The sequence below is a fragment of the Salmo salar genome, chromosome ssa01 (assembly GCF_905237065.1).
Source record: "Salmo salar chromosome ssa01, Ssal_v3.1, whole genome shotgun sequence".
Lineage (NCBI taxonomy): Eukaryota > Metazoa > Chordata > Actinopteri > Salmoniformes > Salmonidae > Salmo > Salmo salar.
Genome location: NC_059442.1, coordinates 25,696,134 through 25,720,690, shown reverse-complemented (window position 1 = coordinate 25,720,690; position 24,557 = coordinate 25,696,134). Strand labels below are relative to the sequence as shown.

The 24,557-nt window shown below is 45.4% G+C and overlaps 1 protein-coding gene across 1 annotated transcript; it reads left to right on the top strand.

Annotated features, from left to right (window-relative positions):
• The first annotated feature begins 587 nt into the window (after positions 1-587).
• On the top strand, positions 588-23,647 carry LOC106586505 (eIF-2-alpha kinase GCN2). The gene is made up of 39 exons (XM_014173926.2): positions 588-980; positions 1,107-1,222; positions 1,527-1,629; positions 1,780-1,953; positions 2,030-2,110; positions 2,360-2,508; positions 2,598-2,698; positions 2,814-2,971; positions 3,090-3,628; positions 4,167-4,282; positions 4,428-4,582; positions 6,196-6,629; positions 6,726-6,789; positions 6,875-6,964; positions 7,201-7,323; positions 7,855-7,959; positions 8,198-8,264; positions 8,365-8,444; positions 8,762-8,863; positions 8,979-9,029; positions 9,220-9,456; positions 9,842-9,917; positions 10,330-10,451; positions 10,651-10,700; positions 10,827-10,995; positions 13,759-13,875; positions 14,012-14,077; positions 14,263-14,433; positions 14,583-14,717; positions 14,816-14,923; positions 15,191-15,319; positions 17,806-17,892; positions 18,114-18,226; positions 18,332-18,390; positions 18,788-18,891; positions 19,301-19,369; positions 20,658-20,702; positions 21,459-21,574; positions 23,189-23,647. Exons 1-39 carry the CDS (start codon positions 846-848, stop codon positions 23,244-23,246), a joined length of 4,974 nt encoding a protein of 1,657 aa, XP_014029401.1. The 5' UTR covers positions 588-845; the 3' UTR covers positions 23,247-23,647.
• Positions 23,648-24,557: the final 910 nt, after the last annotated feature.

Sequence of the window (24,557 nt, the reverse complement as noted above, 5' to 3'; positions counted from 1 at the left end):
AGGCTGTCCCACTGGATGTTAGGCCTGCCTATTTATAGGTGTTACTTTCTCTCTATGTCCACAGATAGATAGGTGTTGGATGCTATGGTTTAGAATTCCATTGCAGTGTAATTATGTTCTTCTGCCAGCCAATGAGTGATGGGAGTTAACAGTTAAACTGACACTGATGTTATCTGAAAGATGATTTTCAGAATCTCACACAACTCAATGTCACACAGCTTGTTCTGAGCACAGGCATCTCTTTGAACTCTCTCATTACACCCAGAGCCTTTTACACCAATAACTTATACCACTGAATATCTGTTATAAAAATATTTAACCAGAATATTTGTTTTTTATTACGGCCTGTTTTCCCTACTTAGCCACCCGACCTAGTATTGAGTCACTTGAGACAGGAATTATTGGCCTTGATAATTACACAACAAATTGTGGTTGCAAATTGTGGTTAATAATAAAGATGTCAGGTGGACAGATGTGTGATGAATGGGATTGCATAACTTCAGTTTAATGTTTTATTTCATTTTTCTTTAGAGATGTGCATTACTGCCATCTACAGTTATGTTTTAGAAATGTTACGTAATGACGCTACATCTGCGACGGCACGTATGACGCCTACCATGCACCAGCGTTGCGACTATGTTGTGATTCCGTGGTGCTGTCAATGCTGGAAGTTCAACGTTTTGGAATCAGATACATTATTGATCGCGTAACTTTATCCAAGGTTGATATTGTAATGTTTCTAAGTAACAAAAGACAAGTGTTACAATAGGTTGTAACTAATTCGCCTCGATATTAAGACGGGTGTATGCGCGAGACATGAGTGTCCATGTAGCTCAGCTAGTAGGATGAGTTGTCATCAGACTTCTGCAGCTGGGAGTGGGACCGAAGACTATTCTGTTCAACAGGAAAACGAACTAGAAGCGCTTGCATCCATTTTTGGAGATGATTTTCAGGATCTGCGGAATAACCGTCCATGGAAGGTAGGCCTACTTTCAACACAATTGTTTGATGAATAGAGTTCCTGATTGCTGACTTGCTAATGCAACGTGGTGTTGATTACACCAACAAGAATTCCTATATTTGTGTTCTGCTTTCTCCTCATTCAGATCAAAAGGCCACCCGAGGTATACCTGTGCCTGCGACCTAACGGACTAAGCAATGGGAAGGAAAGTTATGTGACAGTGGACTTGCAGGTCAAAATCCCACCAACGTACCCAGATGTGTGAGTATCATTAGATCAATCCATCGATGGAATGCATGTAATACAGTATATCTTGCCCTAGATTCAGATGTATAATGTTAGATATTTCCTAGTGTACACCGCTGGGGCCACGTGTAGTCAGGCCAGCTGTTGCTGTCTGATGAAATATAATAACAGCTGCCACCTCTGGCATTAGGAATACTGTGCCTGATTTGTACGTTCAATGTGTCTTTTGGTTTGCTACAATTGCCTAATCATTTCATCTGTCTGGAACAAAATGGTATATGTTTTTAAGCATTCATTCCTTTGTTTGTTTGGGAGACAGGCCTCCAGAGCTTGACTTGAAGAATGCCAAAGGTCTCTCCAATGACAACCTCCAGAACCTCCAGACAGAGCTCACTAAACTGGCTGCAGAGCGATGTGGGGAGGTGAGATAGACTTTTACAGGGCGGCAGACAGATGACAAACATCTCCACTGAACCCCTTGACACTACAATGATCATTTTGCTTTGGTCACATCTTTGTGGAAGTCTCAAAATGACATATTTTCTCCATCACCTCCCCCTCTCTTCCCCCAGGTGATGATCTATGAGCTTGCGGACCATGTCCAGGGGTTTCTGAGTGAACACAACAAGCGTCCGTCCAGCTCCTTCCATGAGGAGATGCTGAAGAACCAGCGGCTGCAGCAGGAGAGGCTAGCCCTGGAGGAGCAGGCGCGACTGGATCAATGCCGCAGGCAAGAGGAGCAGACGGTGAGGAGGACACACACACACACACACACACACACACACAAATGTACTATATCTTTAAACCCTTTCGCCTCTACAGAAATTTGAGATCATGGCTGAAATCCAAAGAAGAGAGGAGGAGAAACGAGAGGAGAAGAAGAGGAAAGAAATGGCCAAACAGGTGCCTTCATAATCTTCAAATGTTTACATTTAGCCAACTCACTTTTTTAGAAGATAACCAATACTTCTTATCCCTCTTTGGAAAAGTGACGGACTTTAGGTTTTTAGGATACTGATCATCAATTAATATAATATTGTTTGAAACCAAATTAATTAAAATCATGCTTGACTTGACCTACATATTCAAAATAAACCTCCATACAAAACAGAGCATGGAATGTAAACATATTCTGGCTTTGTGACTGCCCAGGAGCGCTTTGAGAGTTTGGACCAGCCGGCCGTAGAAAGTTGTTCTGTATTGGGCAGCTCACCTTGTTCCCCTGGGCCTCCACCTGAGCCCACTGAGCCCAGAAAAGGGGCCAACCACCGGAGACGAACCAACTCGAACACCCGCCACAGGCATGGACCAGCAACATACATTCCTAAGATATAGCTCTGTGCCTGAACTACACTGAGCTAACTCTGCATGTTGTTTTTGTTGTCACCAGACGGGACACATATAGCGAGGATAGCCAACGCTCACAGGAAGTGCTTCACTTCAGCAACAGTACCCTGGGGGACATCGTAGTGCATAGAGGGAAGTGCCTGGGTAAGCGATTATAATTTCCTGTAAATCTCTCTCATGTTGTTTTGTATTGTAGTTTACTGTACTGTCAGTGTTGAGTTGTGCGCCTCAGTATGCTATGTGTCTGTGTCTCTGGCAGGGGAGAGTGAGAGGCTTGGCCGTAATGTTTATAATGCGTTCGATGCTACCAACGGAGAGTTTGCTGTAGTATACGAGTGGATCCTACGCTGGAACAAGAAGATTGGCAAGTTCTTCACCAGTGAGGAAAACAGCAAGATTGACAGTTGTAAAAAGCAGGTGAGTAATTCCTTGCTGAGATCCTTCCCTGACATCAGATGCTATAGTCATAGATTTCAAGATATTGTAACACAGATGCCTACACACTAAGTAATACCCTCTATCAATTTCTTTATAGATCCATGGAGCGGAGAGTGAGCTGAACTCCCTGCTGAAGCTGGAGCACCCTAACCTGGTGCACTACCAGGCCCTGAGCTCCAGTGAGAGGGATGACTGCCTGGTGGTGGACCTGCTGGTGGAGTATGTCGGGGTCAGCAGCAGTCTGAGCCAGAGCCTGTCCAGCCAGACCGCCATCCCCCTGGAGCGCCTCCGCCTGCACACCACCCAGCTCCTGGCTGCCCTCGACTACCTCCACTCCAACTCTGTTGTCCACAAACAGCTGGGCGCCTCTAGTGTGCTGCTGGACCACCAGGGCAATGTGCGTCTCACAGACTACAGCCTCTCCAAGAGACTGGGTGACATCTGCAATGAGGACATCTTTGTGCAGGCCCGCGTGCGCTTCTGTGAAGACATGCTTCCCACCAAGGCTGGGAAGAAAGGGGATGTATGGAGCATGGGGCTTATGCTGCTGGCACTGAGCCAGGGGAAGGAGGTCAGGGAGTACCCTGTGTCTGTGCCCACCAGCCTGCCAGCTGACTTCCAGGACTTCCTTAACAGGTACGTCTGCCTGACAATAACCATCAACTCAGTTTGGCCAGACAGCTAGTCTCAGTGACAGCTAGACAGCCCAGTCTCAGCCACGTCTTCCATGCCTGGACCTTCTCACTTTTTTATGGTGGCAGTCAATTAAAACTAGTATTTTTCTGTGGTTAAATTAAAATGTGTTTTACAGATTATGACTCATTAGCACATGTTTTTTTGGATATCTAGCTAGATGATTTAGGAAACATGTCAGCTTTACTATTATTTTGATAGAAACCAGGCACACTGCACATACAGGTTCATTTGGATGTATTTAACTTTCCTGTGCCTTTTGGCCTATTGTCCTCCTATCATGGACAATGTGTTAATCAGGGTTAGGTTGTGTGGATGCAGAGTAACACAGTGTGGACCAGATATTGATGGCCACAGTGGGCCGTGCCAGGAATCCCCTACATTAATGTTTCCATGCGTAATGCAACGTTCACTGTGTGTGTCTGTGTGTGTGTGTGTGTGTGTGTGTGTGTGTGTGTGTGTGTGTGTGTGTGTGTGGTAGGTGTGTGTGCCTGGATGATGCTGACCGCTGGAACACCCAGCAGCTCTTGGACCACCCCTTCCTCAACCCTCCACTTCCAAAGACCCCTCTACAGTGCCAGGATGCTAGTCCAGAAGGTGACAACTTGTCTTTACAAAGTTCAGAACAGAGCCACTAGATATTTTCAGTCTTAAAGTCTATAAAGTTGTAAAAAAATTGTTACCCTTCAGAGTTCTGATTCACCATATAGAATCCTGACTGGTGTATTCTGTCCTCTCCCAGACAATGGGGATGACTTTGCGTCATCGGTCATCCCTCACAGTCACATCCTCAATGCCCCGTTCAGCACTGGGCTGCAGAGGCAGTTCTCACGCTACTTCAATGAGTTTGAAGAGCTACAGCTGCTGGGGAAAGGAGCTTTTGGTGCCGTTATCAAGGTAAACCATGTTTAACCTCTATGGGCTAGGTGGGACGCGTCCCACCTACTCAACAGCCAGTGTAATCCCGTGGCGCGTTATTCAAATTCCTAAAAAATGCAAAAACTTCAATTTTTCAAACATATGACTATTTTACACCATTTTAAAGACAAGACTCTCGTTAATCTAACCACACTGTCCGATTTCAAAAAGGCTTTACAACGAAAGCAAAACATTAGATTATGTCAGCAGTGTACCCAGACAGAAATAATCAGACACCCATTTTTCAAGCTAGCATATAATGTCACATAAACCCAAACCACAGCTAAATGTAGCACTAACCTTTGATGATCTTCATCAGATGACAACCCTAGGACATTATGTTATACAATACATGCATGTTTTGTTAAATCAAGTTTATATTTATATCAAAAACCAGCTTTTTACATTAGCATGTGACTAGCATGTGACTAGCATTCCCACCGAACACTGCCGGTGAATTTACTAAATTACTCACGATAAACGTTCACAAAAAGCATAACAATTATTTTAAGAATTATAGATACAGAACTCCTCAATGCACTCCATATGTCCGATTTTAAAATAGCTTTTCGGTGAAAGCACATTTTGCAATATTCTCAGTAGATAGCCCGGCATCACAGGGCTAGCTATTTAGACACCCAGCAAGTTTACCACTCACCAAAGTCAGATTTACTATAAGAAAAATGTTATTACCTTTGCTGTCTTCGTCAGAATGCACTCCCAGGACTTCTACTTCAATAACAAATGTTGGTTTGGTCCAAAATAATCCATCGTTATATCCAAATAGCGGCGTTTTGTTCGTGCGTTCAAGACACTATCCGAAAGGGTAAATAAGGGTGACGAGCATGGCACAATTCGTGACAAAAAAATTCTAAATATTCCATTACCGTACTTCGAAGCATGTCAACCGCTGTTTAAAATCAATTTTTATGCCATTTTTCTCATAAAAAGCGATAATATTCCGACCGGGAATCTGCGTTTAGGTAAACAGACAAAAGAAAATAAAGCATGGGGTCGACTCGGGCACGCGCCTAAGCCCATAGTACTCTGATCGGCCACTTGCCAAACGCGATAAAGTGTTTCAGCCAGAGGCTGCCTCGATATCGTTCAGCTTTTTCCCGGGCTCTGAGAGCCTATGGGAGCCGTAGGAAGTGTCACGTTATAGCAAAGATCCTCAGTCTTCAATAAAAAGAGCCAAGATGAAACACAACTTGTCAGACAGGCCACTTCCTGCATGGAATCTTCTCAGGTTTTGGCCTGCCATATGAGTTCTGTTATACTCACAGACACCATTCAAACAGTTTTAGAAACTTTAGGGTGTTTTCTATCCAAAGCCAATAATTATATGCATATTCTAGTTACTGGGCAGTAGTAGTAACCAGATTAAATCGGGTACGTTTTTTATCCGGCCGTGTCAATACTGCCCCCTAGCCCTAACAGGTTTTAATATAGCATAGCTGACAGTAGCTTTCATAGCCTTCCCCTTTTCTTTTAGTCCATGGTTATTGTTCACATAATGTTTGTATTCCCTTGTCTCCCCACCCATCTTTGTTTCTCTTTCTCTCTGTCCATAACGCTCTCTTTGTGTGCAGGTCCAGAACAAGTTGGATGGCTGTTACTATGCTGTGAAGCGTATCCAGGTGAACCCAGCCAGTAAGCAGTTCCGTAGGATCAAAGGTGAGGTGACGCTGCTCTCGCGCCTCAACCATGAGAACATCGTCCGCTACTACAACGCCTGGATCGAGAGGCACGAGACCCCCTCCACGGGGGTCCTGAGCTCAGACAGCTCCGAGCCCAAGAGCACAGCGGAGAAACTGCCCCAGGTCCGAGCCCCCTCTCTGCGACTCAACGAGCTGGGCTTCAGCATTCTTGACAACGTGGAGGACAACGCCCCTCCCCCCGCCCTGGCCAGCTCGGTGGAGTGGAGCACCTCCATCGAAAGGTCCTCTAGCGCCAAGTGTAGTGGCCACGAGACCAGCGATGAGGACGATGATGATGAAGAGGATGTCTTCTGTGCCTCGTTCCTGTGAGTTCCTCTGAGGGTACATCTGGTGCAGTGCCCTGTGCACTTGATATACTGAAATAAAATGCACTTTTTGATATTTGTTTTGTTTGCGTCTAGCCCATCAAACAGTGACTCAGAGAGTGACATCATTTTTGACAATGGGAATGGCAGCATATCTCAGGTTAGTGTTCACATTATTGCCATAGTGTGTGTTACTAGTGTGTACAATTTCACCAATTACATTCAATGTAATCTCCATTCCTTAGGAGGAGCCAAGCAAGGGAGTGGGGGGTGACACGATAGATAGCACAGACTCGGAGAGGCCACAGCTCATAGCACATTACCTTTACATCCAGGTAAGGCTCAGTTCACTAGCACTTAACTAATATCACAGTAGAGGGCACTGTTTTATGTCTGATATCTAACCCAGGGGTTCTCAAACATTTTGGGCCGTGACAGAAAATGAATCAGGGACCCCCTCATAATCAGAACACAGCTTATATATATGTATGTATGTATTATTATTTTTAAAAACAATTGTTGATCTGGCTGTGGACACCCTGATCTAACCTGTGTTCTCTCCTCCCTCCAGATGGAATACTGTGAAAAAAGCACTTTGCGAGACACCATTGACCAGGGCCTCCATCAGGACAACAGTCGCCTGTGGAGGTTCTTCAGGGAGATCCTGGATGGCCTGGCCTACATCCACGAACAGGTCTGTCTGCAAAGCCCCATCTCCCCTAATCAATGTCCCCTTCAGAGTGCACTGTAGGGTTCAATGTCTGCTTCAGGGTGTGGAACAGAGATGTCATATTAAGATCATAGAGTTGGAGAAGAGTGGAGAGAGAGAGGGTACTGTCCTGTCACATTCGATTAAGAAGGAGGAAGTCCAGGACAGTCGCTGTTTGTGACTATGTTGTTCCACTCCAAGAATCTGCTAAATCTTCAGATCCCAATGTCAAAGAAAGGTTTTGCTAGGTTCATGGTGGGACATTGATATGGGATATCATTTGTGCTGTACGAAGTGTTTTGAAATGTGTTTGATGCAAAACGGTGTTTTAAAGGATCCTCTTCTCGTTTTTTCAAACGTCAAATGTTCTGGCATACATGTTGCTTCCTACCTCTACACCAAGAAGCCAAGCTGTCACAGCACGGCCCAGAACAACAATGATTACGCGTATGACATGCTTCCAGCCATGGTTCCAATTAGCACTAATTGATCACCTCCCCATCACCCTTCCAACAGGGGATGATTCATCGAGACCTCAAGCCTGTCAACATTTTCTTGGACTCTCAGGACCATGTGAAAATTGGAGACTTTGGCCTGGCCACAGACCATCCTGCTAATGTGGTATGCCTTAATGTCCTCAGCTTCGCTGTCTCCTGGTGATAGAGATGAATGAACTGATACCTTGAAGTTCATGTTGAGGTCTATAAGTGGAATTTTGACACTGTATCAAGTTGATGTATTTCTTGTGTTTTCTGTCTTAATGTCAGAATTGTAATGTGTTATTTCCTTCTCTGCAAACCCAAATAAGTCAAGAATCAACAAATATTTGGTTTTGACTGTACATTTAATCTCCTCATAGGCTGCAGCAGGTAAACTGGATATTGAGGAGAGTGGCTCTGTTCTGATTCTCAAATCGGACCCAACAGGTACTGAGAAGCAACATCCTTCCACATCAAACTGCCCCAAGTGTTTCAGGCTTTGTGACTCTTTTAAGCTCATATTTTCTACCTTGTTATTTCTGAACAGGGAATATGACTGGTATGGTTGGTACTGCCTTGTATGTCAGTCCAGAGGTGCAAGGAAATACTAAAGCCACTTACAACCAGGTAAGAAATACAAAACGAATGGAACAAGCACCAAAGTCAATTCAGAAGAACAAAATAAAGAGGCATTGTCTCAGTACAATCATTCATCAAAGATCTCAAAAGAAGTCTCAAAAGAATTATACTATCTTATAATGACTTTTTAAGGCCCTTGACTCCTGGGTGGAGCACAGACTAATGTCCTCCGTCATTTTAGGCAGTTCAAGGTTTTCCCAACGGTGTTACTGTGTTCTCACTAGGAAATATATCATTCTGAATGGACTGTATGAACCTGATGTAAAGGGGAGAGGGTTCAACCCGTGATCTGTGTTTCTCCTCAGAAAGTGGATCTGTTTAGCTTGGGTATCATCCTGTTTGAGATGTCCTACCGGCCCATGACCACCGGATCTGAACGCATCTCAGTCCTGAGCCAGCTGCGCATGGTGAGTCTGTCCAGCAAATGGAACACAGATAGGTGTGGGGGGGGGGGTGCACGGGAAGGGTCTCAATCACTCATCTCTGATCACTGTCCCATTACTCTGTCATTCCACTCTGCAGGAGGACATCCACTTCCCTGAAGACTTCCCTGAGTGTAAGAGTGGAATGCAGGTGACTAAGGACATATTCAATTCATGTTACACAAGTTATACTCTCAGCTCTGTGAATTTTTGTGAAGCTATGTATAAAGTAGAAGTAGTTCACATTATAGTCCGACGACGGGAAGTTTAATGAAACCAAACTGAGTGACATTACACAGTATGGGCCGATTGACTGATCCTTAGCCCTGTGTCTATCTCAGAGGAAGGTGATTGGCTGGCTGTTGAACCATGACCCGGCCCTGCGTCCCACGGCCCAGGAGCTCTTGAAGAGTGATCTGCTGCCCCCGCCCCAGATGGAGGAGTCAGAGCTCCACGAGGTCCTGCAGCACACCATGGCTAACGTCAATGGCAAGGCCTACCGCACTATGGTCAACCAGCTGTTCTCCCAGAACACCTCCCCTGTCATGGACTACACCTACGATGTCGACCTCCACAAGGTACTAGGCTGCTGCTCTGGCCAACACACTGACACATTGGACCAGACCCCTCAAACCTGACCTAGCCACACAAACACAACACAAAGCCAACCAGACGTTAAAGCTTGGGTACGATTATTCTGTCTGCCATTTCATAGAGCCTCAAACCACTGTTTGTGACACAAGTATTGGAGAATTTGTCTTGAATGCTCAGAATAGAATGGTCCAAAGTGGGAAGAACTACCCATCTCCTCCTGTAGGTGTCACTGTAGACACAGTAATGATGCTGGTCCTGTGTTCTGCTACAGCTCTCCTGTCATCTGTTCCACATAATGCTGGGATTGTTTAAGCTTTAATCGATGCCTTTTGATTCATAACAGACTGCGTTTGTTTTGTTTTGCTGCAGGGTAGTTTTAATTTCAACAGTGCTAAATTGCAACAGTATGTGTACGAAACAATTACCAGGATCTTCAAGAAACACGGTGAGTCCGGACTTTTTTGTCCCATTTTAAGAGCTGAAGTCTTGTTTACTCTCTTGTGCAAACGACTTGACCCATTCCACTCTAACTCGCTGTTATGAAGACCTCACTGGGGGCCTTGACTTAAACATCTGCTCCCATATATACTGTTGTCTCTAGTGACTATAATTCTTAGCAGATGTTTGGTTATATATATACATGTTATAGACCTTTATACAGCTGCGATTCTTTATTTGAGTTGTTTATTCAGTTTCTATATTATCTGCTTCATCCAGATATATATTATGAAATATAAGAAGTAGATACTGTACATGGCTGAATTTGAACTTCCATATTGTGTTTGAGGTTATATTTTTATGTACATTAAACTTATTAACATACATTAAACATAGTGTTTCTGTGGCTGTCTGTCCAGGGGCTGTGCGTCTCCAGACCCCCCTGCTGCTCCCCAGGAATAGGAAGTTGTATGAGGGCAGTGAGCTGGCCTGCTTGATGGACCACAGCGGTATGCTTGTCACCCTGCCCTACGACCTCCGGGTGAGCATCAAGAAGCAGGAAGTACTACACCGTTAACTAGCCCTCAGTGATCGTGGCACGCAATCAGAATGGACTAGAGCCAGGATAACCTCAGGACAACCCTGGAACATCCTAGGGACTAACTGTCTGTTTCCACATAGGGATTTATTGTAGTCTTGCATGCACTGTTTATTGAGTCTCTCTTTTGTCTCCATTTCAGATGGCATTCGCAAGATTTGTGGCCAGAAATAATATTACCAATTTCAAGAGGTAAACCTCAAAGTCCGGAGTCAATCACTGAATTCTTGAGTCTATGCATGTTCAGTCTTTGCATGTCATCCGAGCATGTGTTTATATCCAGCATAATGTAACGGGTGTGTGTGTGTGTGTGCGCAGGTGGAGCATCGAGCGTGTGTTCCGGCCCAGGAAGCCAGACAGGGCTCACCCCAGGGAGCTGCTGGAGTGTGCCTTTGATGTCATTGTCCCTGTCACCAACAGCCTGCTGCCTGACGCTGAGACCATCTTCACCATCTCAGAGATTATCCAGGAGTTTAGTGTCCTGCAGGTACAAGTACTGGACCACTTCCTGTCTGGCTCACTCCTTTCACCATGTTACTACCCCTGTCACAGTCTAGTTCAGGTCACAGACCGTACTGTCCTTCCCTTATAGCAGGTCACAGACCTGTTCACTCCCTGGACACTACACAGGGATTTTTCTGCCATTGAAATTCTTGGGTGGGAAAAATGCTTTCAGTGTAAACGTAAACGACTAAAACCAGATATAAAGAATGTAGAAAGGATAAATGACCTATATAATCTTTGAGAACTAACAATCACCAAAATATAATCTAGGCAGTCAGGGAGAATTGAAAATTCTTAAAAACTATTTACTAGTATAGTTAGAACACAGCCATTGCAAAATGCATAGAATTGCAGGAAATTTGCTTTAAAACTTAAAAATCTTCTCTCAGCTCCATGGCAGAATATGCAAAATTACACCAAATTTGTTTTAAAACTGCAACATTTCTTCTCGGTTGCATGGCAAAATGTGTATTATTGCATGAAATTGGCTTTAAAACGGCATAAAGTGTATCTTAGCTCCATGAACAAATTTGTAGAATTGTAGGAAATTGGCTTATAAAAGCAAAAATGTCTCTACAACATCAAGATGGGGCCCTCTAAAATGTTCTCTAAAATTCAGCCAGGCCGACCGCAACCCCTGCCACGCTCACCACCTAAGCACCGTTTTGATCCAGAAAAAACCCGGGTACAGTAGGCCCAGTTCACTCAGCATGAGCCCAGTCCACCCCAGCCCTGCTCTGTTACAGCCAGAGGATCACCATGGCTCCAAGCCTCTCTAAAAGGCCCTCTCCCTGATTGCACCATTTACTGTATATTCCCTCTCTTTGTGTGAGAAAGCTGTTAAGAATGTGTGAGTCACTGAATGAGAGAGCAGCAGCCAGCCTCTGTGGCTATTTCATTGAGCAGTCCTCCTACAGTAGTGGTTTAGGGATGACCGGTCCTCCTACAGTAGTGGTTTAGGGATGAGAAGTTCTCCCACCGTAGTGGTTTAGGGATGAACGGTCCTCCTACAGTAGTGGTTTAGGGATGAGAATGGTCCTCCTACAGTAGTGGTTTAGGGATGAGAAGTCCTCCTACAGTAGGGCTTTAGGGATGAACGGTCCTCCTACAGTAGTGGTTTAGGGATGAACGGTCCTCCTACAGTAGTGGTTTAGGGATGAGTGGTCCTCCTACAGTAGTGGTTTAGGGATGAGCGGTCCTCCTACAGCAGTGGTTTAGGGATGAATGGTCCTCCTACAGTAGGGCTTTAGGGATGAACGGTCCTCCTACAGTAGTGGTTTAGGGATGAGAAGTCCTCCTACAGTAGTGGTTTATGGATGAGAAGTCCTCCTACAGTAGTGGTTTAGGGATGAACGGTCCTCCTACAGTAGTGGTTTAGGTATGAACGGTCCTCCTACAGTAGTGGTTTAGGGATGAGAAGTCCTCCTACAGTAGTGGTTTAGGGATGAGAGGTCCTCCTACAGTAGTGGTTTAGGGATGAACGGTCCTCCTACAGTAGTGGTTTAGGGATGAGAAGTCCTCCTACAGTAGTGGTTTAGGGATGAACGGTCCTCCTACAGTAGTGGTTTAGGGATGAACGGTCCTCCTACAGTAGTGGTTTAGGGATGAACGGTCCTCCTACAGTAGTGGTTTAGGGATGAACGGTCCTCCTACAGTAGTGGTTTAGGGATGAACGGTCCTCCTACAGTAGTGGTTTAGGGATGATCGGTCCTCCTACAGTAGTGGTTTAGGGATGAACGGTCCTCCTACAGTAGTGGTTTAGGGATGAACGGTCCTCCTACAGTAGTGGTTTAGGGATGAACGGTCCTCCTACAGTAGTGGTTTAGGGATGAGAAGTCCTCCTACAGTAGTGGTTTAGGGATGAGAAGTCCTCCTACAGTAGTGGTTTATGGATGAGAAGTCCTCCTACAGTAGTGGTTTAGGGATGAACGGTCCTCCTACAGTAGTGGTTTAGGGATGAACGGTCCTCCTACAGTAGTGGTTTAGGGATGAGAAGTCCTCCTACAGTAGTGGTTTAGGGATGAGAGGTCCTCCTACAGTAGTGGTTTAGGGATGAACGGTCCTCCTACAGTAGTGGTTTAGGGATGAACGGTCCTCCTACAGTAGTGGTTTAGGGATGAGAGGTCCTCCTACAGTAGTGGTTTAGGGATGAACGGTCCTCCTACAGTAGTGGTTTAGGGATGAACGGTCCTCCTACAGTAGTGGTTTAGGGATGAACGGTCCTCCTACAGTAGTGGTTTAGGGATGAACGGTCCTCCTACAGTAGTGGTTTAGGGATGAACGGTCCTCCTACAGTAGTGGTTTAGGGATGAACGGTCCTCCTACAGTAGGGGTTTAGGGATGATCGGTCCTCCTACAGTAGTGGTTTAGGGATGAACGGTCCTCCTACAGTAGTGGTTTAGGGATGAACGGTCCTCCTACAGTAGTGGTTTAGGGATGAACGGTCCTCCTACAGTAGTGGTTTAGGGATGAACGGTCCTCCTACAGTAGTGGTTTAGGGATGATCGGTCCTCCTACAGTAGTGGTTTAGGGATGAACGGTCCTCCTACAGTAGTGGTTTAGGGATGAACGGTCCTCCTACAGTAGTGGTTTAGGGATGATCGGTCCTCCTACAGTAGTGGTTTAGGGATGATCGGTCCTCCTACAGTAGGGGTTTAGGGATGAACGGGCCTCCTACAGTCGGGGTTTATGGATGAGGACTGTATTTGTGCTCAGGTGTAATGGTGTATTGGTTGTGTGGTGTTAGGAGAGGAACTATCACATCTACCTGAACCACACCAGTCTGCTGAAGGCCATCCTGCTACACAGCGGAGTCCCAGAGGACAAGCTGAGCCACGCCTCCAGTATCCTTTGTGAAGCCATGGTTAGTACTCCGCCCACCGCACTTGGGCAAATGAAACATACACCATGCATGCATAGATTGTGTCGTAGAAGTTTTGTCCATAACATCTTTGTTCTACCACTGGAACTATAAAATGGTATCCTGTCTCTGTTCATAGAGTGAAAAGCTGACTAGGCGAGAGGTGGAGGCCAAGTTCTGTAACCTCTCTCTGTCCAACAACAGTGTAAGTATCTACTGTTGCTTCTGGTGTTTTATGACATGTCTGGTGAAATCATCAGTATGTCCACTTTGACACTGCTCAGATACTGGTCAGCTTTTCTTCAACATTGCCTTGCTCTCAGCTACAGATACTGTATTTTCTCTCTCTGTTCAGATCTGTGTCTGATGTTGTCTGTCTTGCCCTGCCAGTTGCAGACGCTGTATAAATACATAGAGCAAAAGGGAGACCTTCGGGACCTGGTCCCCCTCATCACCTCTCTGACCAAACAGAAGACTGCCGTTACCCAGCTGGCCAAGCAGGGCCTCAGAGACCTGGAGGAGCTCACTGGTCTGCTCAGGAGACTGGGCGTCAAGCTGCAGGTACTGCTACTCCCTCTCTCTCTCCATCTTGATTGTTACCCCAGGTGTATGAAGTGCATGGAGAGAATGGTATTGAAATGTGTTTTGTTGTTGAGTGATTGATTGATTGATTCTCTCTGTGTGTGTGTGTGTGTGTGTGTGTCTTTTAGGTGGTGGTCAACCTGGGTCTGGTATATAAAGTGCAGCACCATTGTGGGGTCATCTTCCAGTTTGTGGCCTTCATCAAGAAACGCAGACGCACCGTGCCAGACATCGTGGCTGCAGGAGGGAGATATGACCACCTGGTAATGCCCCCATCCTACCCATGCCGCCAACAGATTATGTCCCAACTTCGGTCCTTGGAAGTGTTGAACTATCAGGGTTTCTGGTTCTCTTCCTGTAGATCCTTGAGTTCCGTGGCCCAGCGTCCTCTGCTCCTGTCCCCTCGGCAGTAGGGGCCAGTGTGGCTCTGGACAAGGTCTGTGCTGCCCTGGCCAACATGGAGGAGCCGGTGAGAACACTTCATCAGTGATAATGACCCACAGACACAGAAGGTCATATTTGAGGATGGCTTATTACTTTCAGCCTCCATTGAAGTTATCTGTTATTATCCTGCCTCTAAAATGTAGCAGTTTTGGGAAAGGCTCTACTGTATATTTCTATACTGTAGAATGACAGTTGATGGGTTTACCTCTGAACCCTCTGTAATCAAATCAACTGAATTTGTGTTGAGCTCTATGTGTGTGTGCATGTTTAAACCTAACTCCCTGTCTCCTAGCCCTCTATCAGTTTGTGTGATGTGCTGGTGGTGCCTGTAGGCCACACCTCTATGGGCAGGGCCATTAATGTGATCCAGAAGCTGTGGACAGCAGGGGTCTCTGCTGACATCGTCTATGATGTGTCACAGGTAAGTGATGAGCAGCATGTAGTGCCTTCTGCTGTGACAATACCTAACCAACAGGGGGCAACACCTTTATTCTATTCTACCCCACATTGACAGGGGGTCCAAACTGCCCAAGTTATTTACCTTGACAGTGTTTGGACCTGTAAACACTCAGGGGAATGGGATCCATTTTGAGGTTACTTGTATAAGCCTGTTAGTGTAGCACGTTTAAGAAATACGATGAAATACTACTCTGTTACTGTATAGAGTTTTCTACGCAGTTTTTATTTTCAGCTTGTAGTTGAAGTCTGTTGACCAACTTTATCCTGAGAAGAGTTTCAATGTGTTCCAGTGTACTTGTTGTCATCCTGTTGCATGTGGGTGGTGTAGTGTGACTGATGTTCTGGTGCCATGCCTCGTCCCATTCTTCATGTTTATGTGACAGCCTGATCTCAGGCCAGGAAGCTGTATGTCACTACTGCTGTGTGTCTTTCTCTGGCTGGCCCCCACAACCTGGCGTTAGCGGGCAGCTGACAGCTCTCCTCTCTCTCTTTCGTTGAAAAGTTCCCTCTTGTTCTCTTCTTTTATCCTCTTTTCCTCTGTTTACCTCACCCTTTTCTCCCTTGTCCTCTCCATCATTCCTTCCACCCACTCCAGTGTCCTCCCTCTCTTCTCTACTTTTCATTTGATCTCTTCTTTTTCTGTCTCTGTGACTCTCTATAACGTCACTGATTGCCCAACTCCATCCCCCTGAGCCCCAAGCAGCAATTAAAAGCTTTGCTTTGTCTGAGCTCACGCTGCTCTGCTGGAGAGGAACAACATGTCACTCCAAGTTGTTAGGGATGCCTGCCTTATGGACCAGCCAGCCAGCTGGGGGGAGGGGGTAGTGTGAGAGACAACATCCAGTGTTCAGAGTTTATTAAGTGCTGAGATTCTCCCCTCCTAACACCTTTCACATGCACTGTTTTTACTAGCCAAATCTCCAGTAAATTATAATTTATGGTCCGGAGATGGTTCCTTTTAGCTTTTCTAGCCAAATATGGTGAACCCAATCTGAGGTCAGCTGGGAGGCATATGGCCGAAAGCTGGTCGACCTTCAGGCATCCACAGTGGCAGAGCTATAGCCTCGGCAGTCTCGGAGAGAGAGCTGCTGTGAGGAAGCTGGTGGGGAGAGAGAAGCAGAGAGGTGATATACAGTACAGGGATTGTTCCTCAGCAGAGTCCGTCTGCTGCTCTGTTCTGACTCAGCATTGCCTGCCAGTTGAAACCTGTCTGTATTTGATTAGGATAAATCAGCTCTGCTGCTTACACACAGCCACGGGTGAGTGCACTACCCGGACAGGACCAGGTTTGTGCAATGGGCAGAGTTGCTCTCCGTTCCAAGTTAAACTTGGTTCTCCGCCACTCTGGAGGAATTTATGAGGCACAAGTGAAGCGTTCCCCCATCACGCATTTCATTTTCCAGGCTTTATGCTGCCGTGGCCCAGTGGTACCTCTTCCACCCCTGCTCTCTCTCTTTCTCCCACCACATCACTTGCTCTGATCTCAGTGTAAAATGGGGGAGTTTTCTGCTTTTATTATTACATTCCTGCCGTGTTGTCCAACACGTACGGCACACACTCTCCGTTTGCACAGGAACTGATGAGTCATAGGAAAGCCACTGAAGCCTGCCCGAACCCAGCTTTCAGCACACCACTAAACCACCAGGACTGCTTACGACTCTTACTCTTAAACAGACAGCCCACTTTGATAAATACGCCACAAACTAACTTTCCCATAACCCCACTGTCATATTACAGGAGAAACATGGAGTTGAGGGAGAGCTTATCCTAAAACTAATTCACTGTATAGTGTTGAAGGGGTCCACTTGCTCACTGTAACCACTTAACTTTGAAGCCCACTGTTACCACAACCCCTATAGCAGGGATCATCAACTAGATTCAGCTGCAGGCCAATTTCTTTCTTGAGCGGATGGTTGGGGGGCTGGAACATAATTCCAAATCATTTGTAGACTGCAAATTGACCACAAGAAGCCCAAATAGATGTAATATTTGACTAAAACAATCATTTCAAACCTTGATTACATTTGTATACGATCTATCTATTAAGCGTGGAAATACTTGGGAACAGATTTCCCAAATTAAAATCACTTGAAGCTGATTTCCTGGTGTTTTTTATGTCCAACAATGAAAAATTATACTTTTTGGGGGGGGGGGGGCTCGGAGAATTTTGGGGACCAAATAAAACCCTCCGCTGGCCCAATTCTGCCCACAGGCCACCAGTTGGGGAACCCTGCCCAATAGCAAGTACATGCATGTCACAATTCACCAAAACCATACAGTTGGTCAATCCACATATAGTAGTAGTAACAGTAAATGTTAATCTGGGTCTAGAAATAGGTTGCAGGATCTGGAGCCCGTTGGGACATCATCTTCTTGGGAGCAGTACCATATACGGCTATTACAAAGTAGTGTTTTCTTCCCCTCTGGATCTGACTGTGTTGTGTTCAGTCCCAGGAGACTCTGCTGGAGCACTGCAGACAGGCTGGCATCACCTGCATGGCCCTGGTCTCAGACAAGGAGGGGAACTACATCAAGGTAATAATATTAACTATTCATTTACTTAAAGCTTGTCCAGATGCTCAAAGCTTTGAGGGCAAACGGGGTGGTGAAAATCAATATTAGGAAGGTGTTCCTAATGTTTGGTATACTCAGTGTATATGGTATTGATATGAATTCCCTAAAATTTGAGAATTTGGAGTGAAAGTGTGTTTTGGAAGCAGGTCTGATTCCCCTCCCTATCCCCTGTGTGTCCCCAGGTCAAGTCCTTTGAGAAGGAAAGGCAGTCAGAGAAGAGGATTCCAGAGTCTGACCTTGTGGATCACATTGTTCAGAAATGTCGGACCAAATTCTATGAGGAGAAAAATGTCAGGTGACAACACGGTTTACTAACCCACGCACAAACTCTGTTCTAGACTTCCAGTGAAGTTGGAGCTAGAGACTGACACAGCGGTGTTGTTTGTCTCTCTTCCAACAGGGAAATCTCTGAGACTGTCTCTCTTCAGAACTCCAAGGGATCACTCGTTAGTACCTCAGGTACAGTTAAACAGCCTCTTGACCCTGTGTCCATGGATGACCCCATTACCTTTGACAGAGAGCAGAGCAGTAATTATGGTCCTCTGGTTTCCTATGAACCTCCTTTGTTCTGGGTTTAAGTCCCTACATGGTGGCCGAGCTTTGTTAAATGGATAATCAAAGAGCGATGGTGAACTGCAAAGTGCATTAGTGGTAGTGTTACATTTCTCACCACCTCTGGCTCAGATGTACAGTAGATATAAACCTTAATACAACACACTGGACTTATTAGTCTGGCTAACAATGATGGCTTCTCAGTCGACTGGTGTCTGTGGGTGGTGGTGGGAGAAGGCTGTAACAGCTCTGACATATTGCCATGGTCTCATTAGGATTGTGTGTGTGTGGTGTGATCTGACAGGATCATCAGAGCAGCACGGGAGCAGTGCCTCTAGTAACATAAATGTGAACCTCCTCACCCCGGAGAAGGTGTCCTCTAGCACCAGACGACGCTTTGAGACCCAGGTCTGTCAATCAATCACACCTGTCACTCACACCTTTCCTGGAGTAGGCTATAACAGACAGAAAGACATACACAACAGACAGACGGACCGAGCCAAGCCCAGTCATGCAGCCGATCACGAGACCGGGACAACCTCGCCGCCTCTCTCCCTCTCTGGCTGTGCTTCCCAGCTCTGTGTCACTGTAGCGTTCGTCACAGTCAGACAACACGCCGCCTTTTACACGCCGCCAGCCCAGGCATAAACCCCATTGGCTCGCGTAGAGATGGATTGCATGTGAGGATGAAGTGGCTTTTGTTTTCCAGTTTCATTGTGTTCATGGGAGCAATTACTCTTTTCCCCCCCCTCTCTCTCTCTCTCTCTCTCTCTCTCTCTCTCTCTCTCGCTCTCTCGCTCTCTCTCTCTTTGTTCAGATACAAACCAGATTGCAGAATCTAGGTAGCAATTTACAGAACAAGAGCAATGACATCGAAGTTCTGGCTGTAAGTCATTTTCTGTTTTCCCACCTCTACACCTTATCTGTTGAATCCATGTGTGAAATGAGGACAGATGTTGGCTGATCAGTTGGACTAGTGGTTTTCCCCTCTGTTTTTCTCTGCACTGCAGAGGGGTTTACAGAGCTCTCCTGGAGGTAGATGGCTACAAAATGATTCCAGTTGCTCCAAAACAGAAAACAGAAGGAGAGAGCATGTCATTTGGAGCTAAATTGCTAGCATATTTTGTTTATTTGTGGTTTTGTAGTCAATTTGAAAGGAGATATTCACAGAGTAAATTATACAGTGTATTATTTACTGATACGACATAGTCCAAATACATTTGTCATTCCATATGTTTGTGAGGATCAGAGGGTTAGAGGTTAGATGCTGGAGTGTGAGGTATTGAAGCATAACAGACATATTCACCTTGATGCCGGTATGTATTTACTCAGAGCTAGAAGTCTGCTTCCAGGTTACATCAGCAGTAATGCTACCCGTCTGTCATAGGTAATACCCCTAACTAAAGAAAAAGGCAATTTAACCAAAATATAAAAGGCATAGATTGAAAATCAGCACTGACAGTTCTATGATTTCCTGCCAAGTACATTTTACAGTAGTGCACTCAGTGGTGGTGAGCGCAGCGTGAATCAAATCAAATTTATTTATATAGCCCTTCTTACATCAGCTGATATCACAAAGTGCTGTACAGAAACCCAGCCTAAAACCCCAAACAGCAAGCAATGCAGGGGTAGAAGCACGGTGGTGGTGAGAGCACCGTGAATGAGTTACAGTGGTGGTGAGAGCACCGTGAATGAGTTACAGTGGTGGTGAGAGCACCGTGAATGAGTTACAGTGGTGGTGAGAGCACCGTGAATGAGTTACAGTGGTGGTGAGAGCACCGTGAATGAGTTACAGTGGTGGTGAGAGCACCGTGAATGAGTTACAGTGGTGGTGAGAGCACTGTGAATGAGTTACAGTGGTGGTGAGAGCACCGTGAATGAGGAATAATGAACAAAGTCAATGTTCTGCTCTGACTAAATTGCTACAGCACAGTGTGCAAATGATCTTCATGACCTTGAGCTGAGGGAACTGAACCTTCTGTTTTGTGCGATTGTGGAATGTTTCTTGAATATCTATAGCTAATATTTGAGTGCTGTGTCTGAGGTCACATATACTTCCTAAGGAAAGGGACAGCGTGGTATGTACAGTGTGGTCTGGGATTACATGGTGAGATACAGTAACATCCGTTGTGTTAGTGGAGTCTAACGCACCTTCCTTTGTTGTTCCGTCACAGGTGGACCTGACAAAAGAAACCCTCATCAACTTCCTGTCTTTGGAGGTCTGTACCCAGCTCTGCTTATCATGACCTCTGTCTGCACAACCAATAAAGTACATCTTGGCAGGATGGAGTAGGGGAGGGAAGGAAGAGAGGTCAGGCCTTCGGAGAGGAAAGATAAGGGAGTCCTGACTTCTTTAGCTCTGTCTGGGGAGGGGAGTAAACACCACAGAGTTACCCAACTATCAGCTGGGACAAGGTGTGAACACTCACATTCCAAACTCCTGGCTGCAGCGCCTGCCAAACCAAGCAGAAACCCCTAGCTTTCATTAAAAAAAGAGAATGTAAATGATATGGTGTTAAACATAATAAAGATTTAAAAAATGCTCCGAACACAAGCTTATGTTAGCAGACAAAGCGTAGAATGAATGGCAACTTTATACAGTTCCCCTCTCACATCATACATGGCTTTGTGATTGAGTGTCAGAGAAAACAACTTACAATACACAGTGTGCATGCCCAGACCCACAGGAAACCCTGCATCACACTGACTAATTACCCCACAGAGCATTGAGGGCCTGAGACTCTAAACTATCCTAGCAGTTTTACTGAACAGACAGTCTCAACAGGCAAAAATATACAATGTTTAAAATCCACAACCCGCAGATCTATCTTTGATATTTCCCCCCCGGTAACTGCAGATGGTGGAGTCTCCGACACGGTAACTTCAAATACAATAACAACCGTGTTTGTTTGATCACAGTGGCTATGTTGAATATCTGATTGCTCTCTCTCTCTTTGCCACTTCTCTCTCTGTAGTTTGATGGAGATGAGCCGTTCGATATCAGTGTTAAACATCTGCTGTCGCGTCTCCCCAAGCAGCGCTACCTCAAGTCCATCTGCGAGGAGATCCACCGCTTCAAAATCATGAAAAGGTGCGTAGTTGTACCTGTGGTTACTGGGCTGTTTTGAACAGCGTATGGGTGTCTCAGGGCAGGCGAGCCCAGCCAGAGTGTGAGAGCAGGGCAGTATACCCCATCGCCTCACCCCTGTGTGCTCCCAGGGCCTGACTCAGGCCCAACTCGCCTTTTATTAAAAATCATGAAACCTGAGGAAAATGGTAGAGATCATTAAAGGCCCTTTAAAAACCAGACTTCCTTTTATGACCAGCAAACACCAGAAAACCCCCACCCACACCCCAGGTGTGTGGATGTCAGTCAACTCTTCAAACAAATCAGGTCAGAGATATCTATAGTCTCTAAAACAACTCCTCAGATGATCAGGTCAGAGATATCTATAGTCTCTAAAACACCTCCTCAGATGATCAGGTCAGAGATATCTATAGTCTCTAAAACACCTCCTCAGATGATCAGGTCAGAGATATCTATAGTCTCTAAAACACCTCCTCAGATGATCAGGTCAGAGATATCTATAGTCTCTAAAACACCTCCTCAGATGATCAGGTCAGAGATATCTATAGTCTCTAAAACACCTCCTCGGATGATCAGGTCAGAGATATCTATAGTCTCTAAAACACCACCTCAGATGATCAGATTTCCATTTGGAATCTGGGGGAAGGATTTGGACTGTTTGTCTGTCTATTGTCTGGTTGTTTCCACTGTGAGTGACACCTAGAGTCCTGGGCCATAGGCCAGGTCACAGGCAGGGCTAAAGCCCCACTGCATGCTGTCTACAGGAGCCTGGGCTAATACCAGCCTCACTGCCTATAGCCCTGCTCAAAGACTCGGCTAAACTCTATTTTTTTTTGCGCTGCCTAGCTTTATTTGGATTCTCAGAACAAGGAGCCTATGTAGGATTTGATGGATGTTCTCTTTCATGAATGGGGATAATGTAGGAGAAAGCTAGAGCCTCTTTCTCTGGTTCCATCTGGGCTCTTCGTAGACTGTCCAGAGCAGTTGGTTTTAATTTCCTGTGTGTACTGTGTGTCTCATTCACCGTTAAGGGAAAAGTGTTTACTGACAAATTAATGTCATTTGGGCTCGATAACAATGGAGATATTCACAGTGGGTGTTTTTGTGTTTGTTTTGGCTGAAACTAGCGCACAGAGAAGACCAGATGAGTGGGCCAAAGGCCACAGTAGTCAACAGTTACTTGGCTGCACTGTGCCTATAAACTACCCATAGGGCCCCACAGTCATTGAGCTGCCCCAGTCTTACAGCTACAGCCACTATTTCATGTACTTCAAAACAGACTAGCTGCCCCCCAGGTCATCTGAAATGCCCTGTAAAATAATGGAAAGCTAGGGCCAATAATGATCAAGGTGACAATGAATAGAAATAGTCCAATTAGGCTGTTTTTACACAATGAACTGGCCAGTTAAACAGCTAAACAGACTTTACCTGGTGTGGTAGACTTACACAAGAAAACAGTTATAGGTTATTGTCTGTTTTTGATGTCCATAGCAAGTGTTATACATTCCCTTTGCATATGGAAACATCAACAGTCTGCTAGTGGACACACGGTGGGGTTGTTTTGGACATGCATTTAAATGTCAAGTTTTTGACTTGACGAGTGTGTTGTCTTTGCAGGGTTGCTGTGGTGGTTTTGTACAGCTACAGGGATGATTACTACAAGATTCTTCTGTAAAACCGAAGATGTTTCTGCCCAGGACAAGCTCCAAGCTGCTCCCAGCACAACGGGCTTCCTGTGCTTTTCAATTTACTGAAACAGTATCTGTTTGAAGAGGTTGACAGCTTTATTCTGTGACTTTTTCCTTTTCAGAGTGAACCCAAATTCAAAAGTCAACTTTTACTATGTTGAAATGTAATCCAGGTACAATCAGCTGTTACCCTGAAGCTCACAGCATTGTGTTACTCCCTACCACAAGACAGTTCCTAATCTTACTGTACCTGCCTTAATGGAACAGCTCATATACATTCTGAGGAGGAAGGGGTTTTTGATTGCAGATAACGTTTCCAAATTAATGTCCAATTCCATATTTTTTAAGTGACATGATTAATAATGGCAATAAATCACATTTTCCCTCAGTTTGTGGTTCTCTTCTTTGAGAAAACAGCAGTCTGCGAAAACAATGAATGTGTTCATAAAACAGCTCAAACCTTGGATTTAGCTGAGAAACTTGATAATTAGCTGTGGACTGTGGATATTCTATTACTGAGAGATATATAGGGTGTTTGACTAGTACTCTGAATTCCCCCAAATTTTCCTGTTGAATGTGACGGTATTGAAAAGCCGTTGTGACCACACTAATAATTGGTTTAACCGTTATGCTGTAAGAAGCTAATCTTTGGAAGAAATCTCCTTAAATGGTTGATTTCTTGTGTTTTCTGACAAATCTTCACTTCCTCATCTTGAGCTTTACTGTGACGGACAAGTCAAACGGAATTCTTCCGGTTGTCTGTTCAAGCCTTCCTGGCTCAGTATTTTTCTGTCTGGTTTTATGAAGCCCCGAGTGTGAGACTGAGCGCTGGCCGCTGGCCGCTGCATTCCCCACTCACGCCTCATCCGTATAGTCCTGTGGGCTGTGAGAAACACCAAACACACATCCCTGGTCTTCCACATTTGCTAACACAACACGGATAAGGAGAGCAGAGCAACTATGCTTAAGAGAAAGGACACTTTTTAAAGCCTTTGGGAAACTAAGTGAGAGAGGATTTTTTTTATTTAACCTTTATTTAACTAGACAAGTCAGTTAAGAACAAATGCTTATTTACAATGACGGCCTACCCCGGCCAAACTCGGACAACGCTGGGCCAATTGTGCACCACCCTATGGGACTCCCAATCACAGCCGGATGTGATACAGCCTGGATTCGAACCAAGGACTGTAGTGACGGCTCTTGCACTGAGATGCAGTGCCTTAGACCGCTGCACCACTTGGGAGCCCAGGAAGCAGATCCCCTTTGGCAGCACTGGGCAACAGTAGATAAAGGAACAG

Coding starts and splice junctions, on each gene's coding strand:
- LOC106586505 (XM_014173926.2), top strand. CDS start 846: ATGAGTTGTCATCAGACTTCTGCAGCTGGGAGTGGGACCGAAGACTAT. Junction 981..1,106: donor GGAATAACCGTCCATGGAAG/GTAGGCCTACTT, acceptor CTCCTCATTCAG/ATCAAAAGGCCACCCGAGGT. Junction 6,790..6,874: donor GGAATGGCAGCATATCTCAG/GTTAGTGTTCAC, acceptor TCCATTCCTTAG/GAGGAGCCAAGCAAGGGAGT.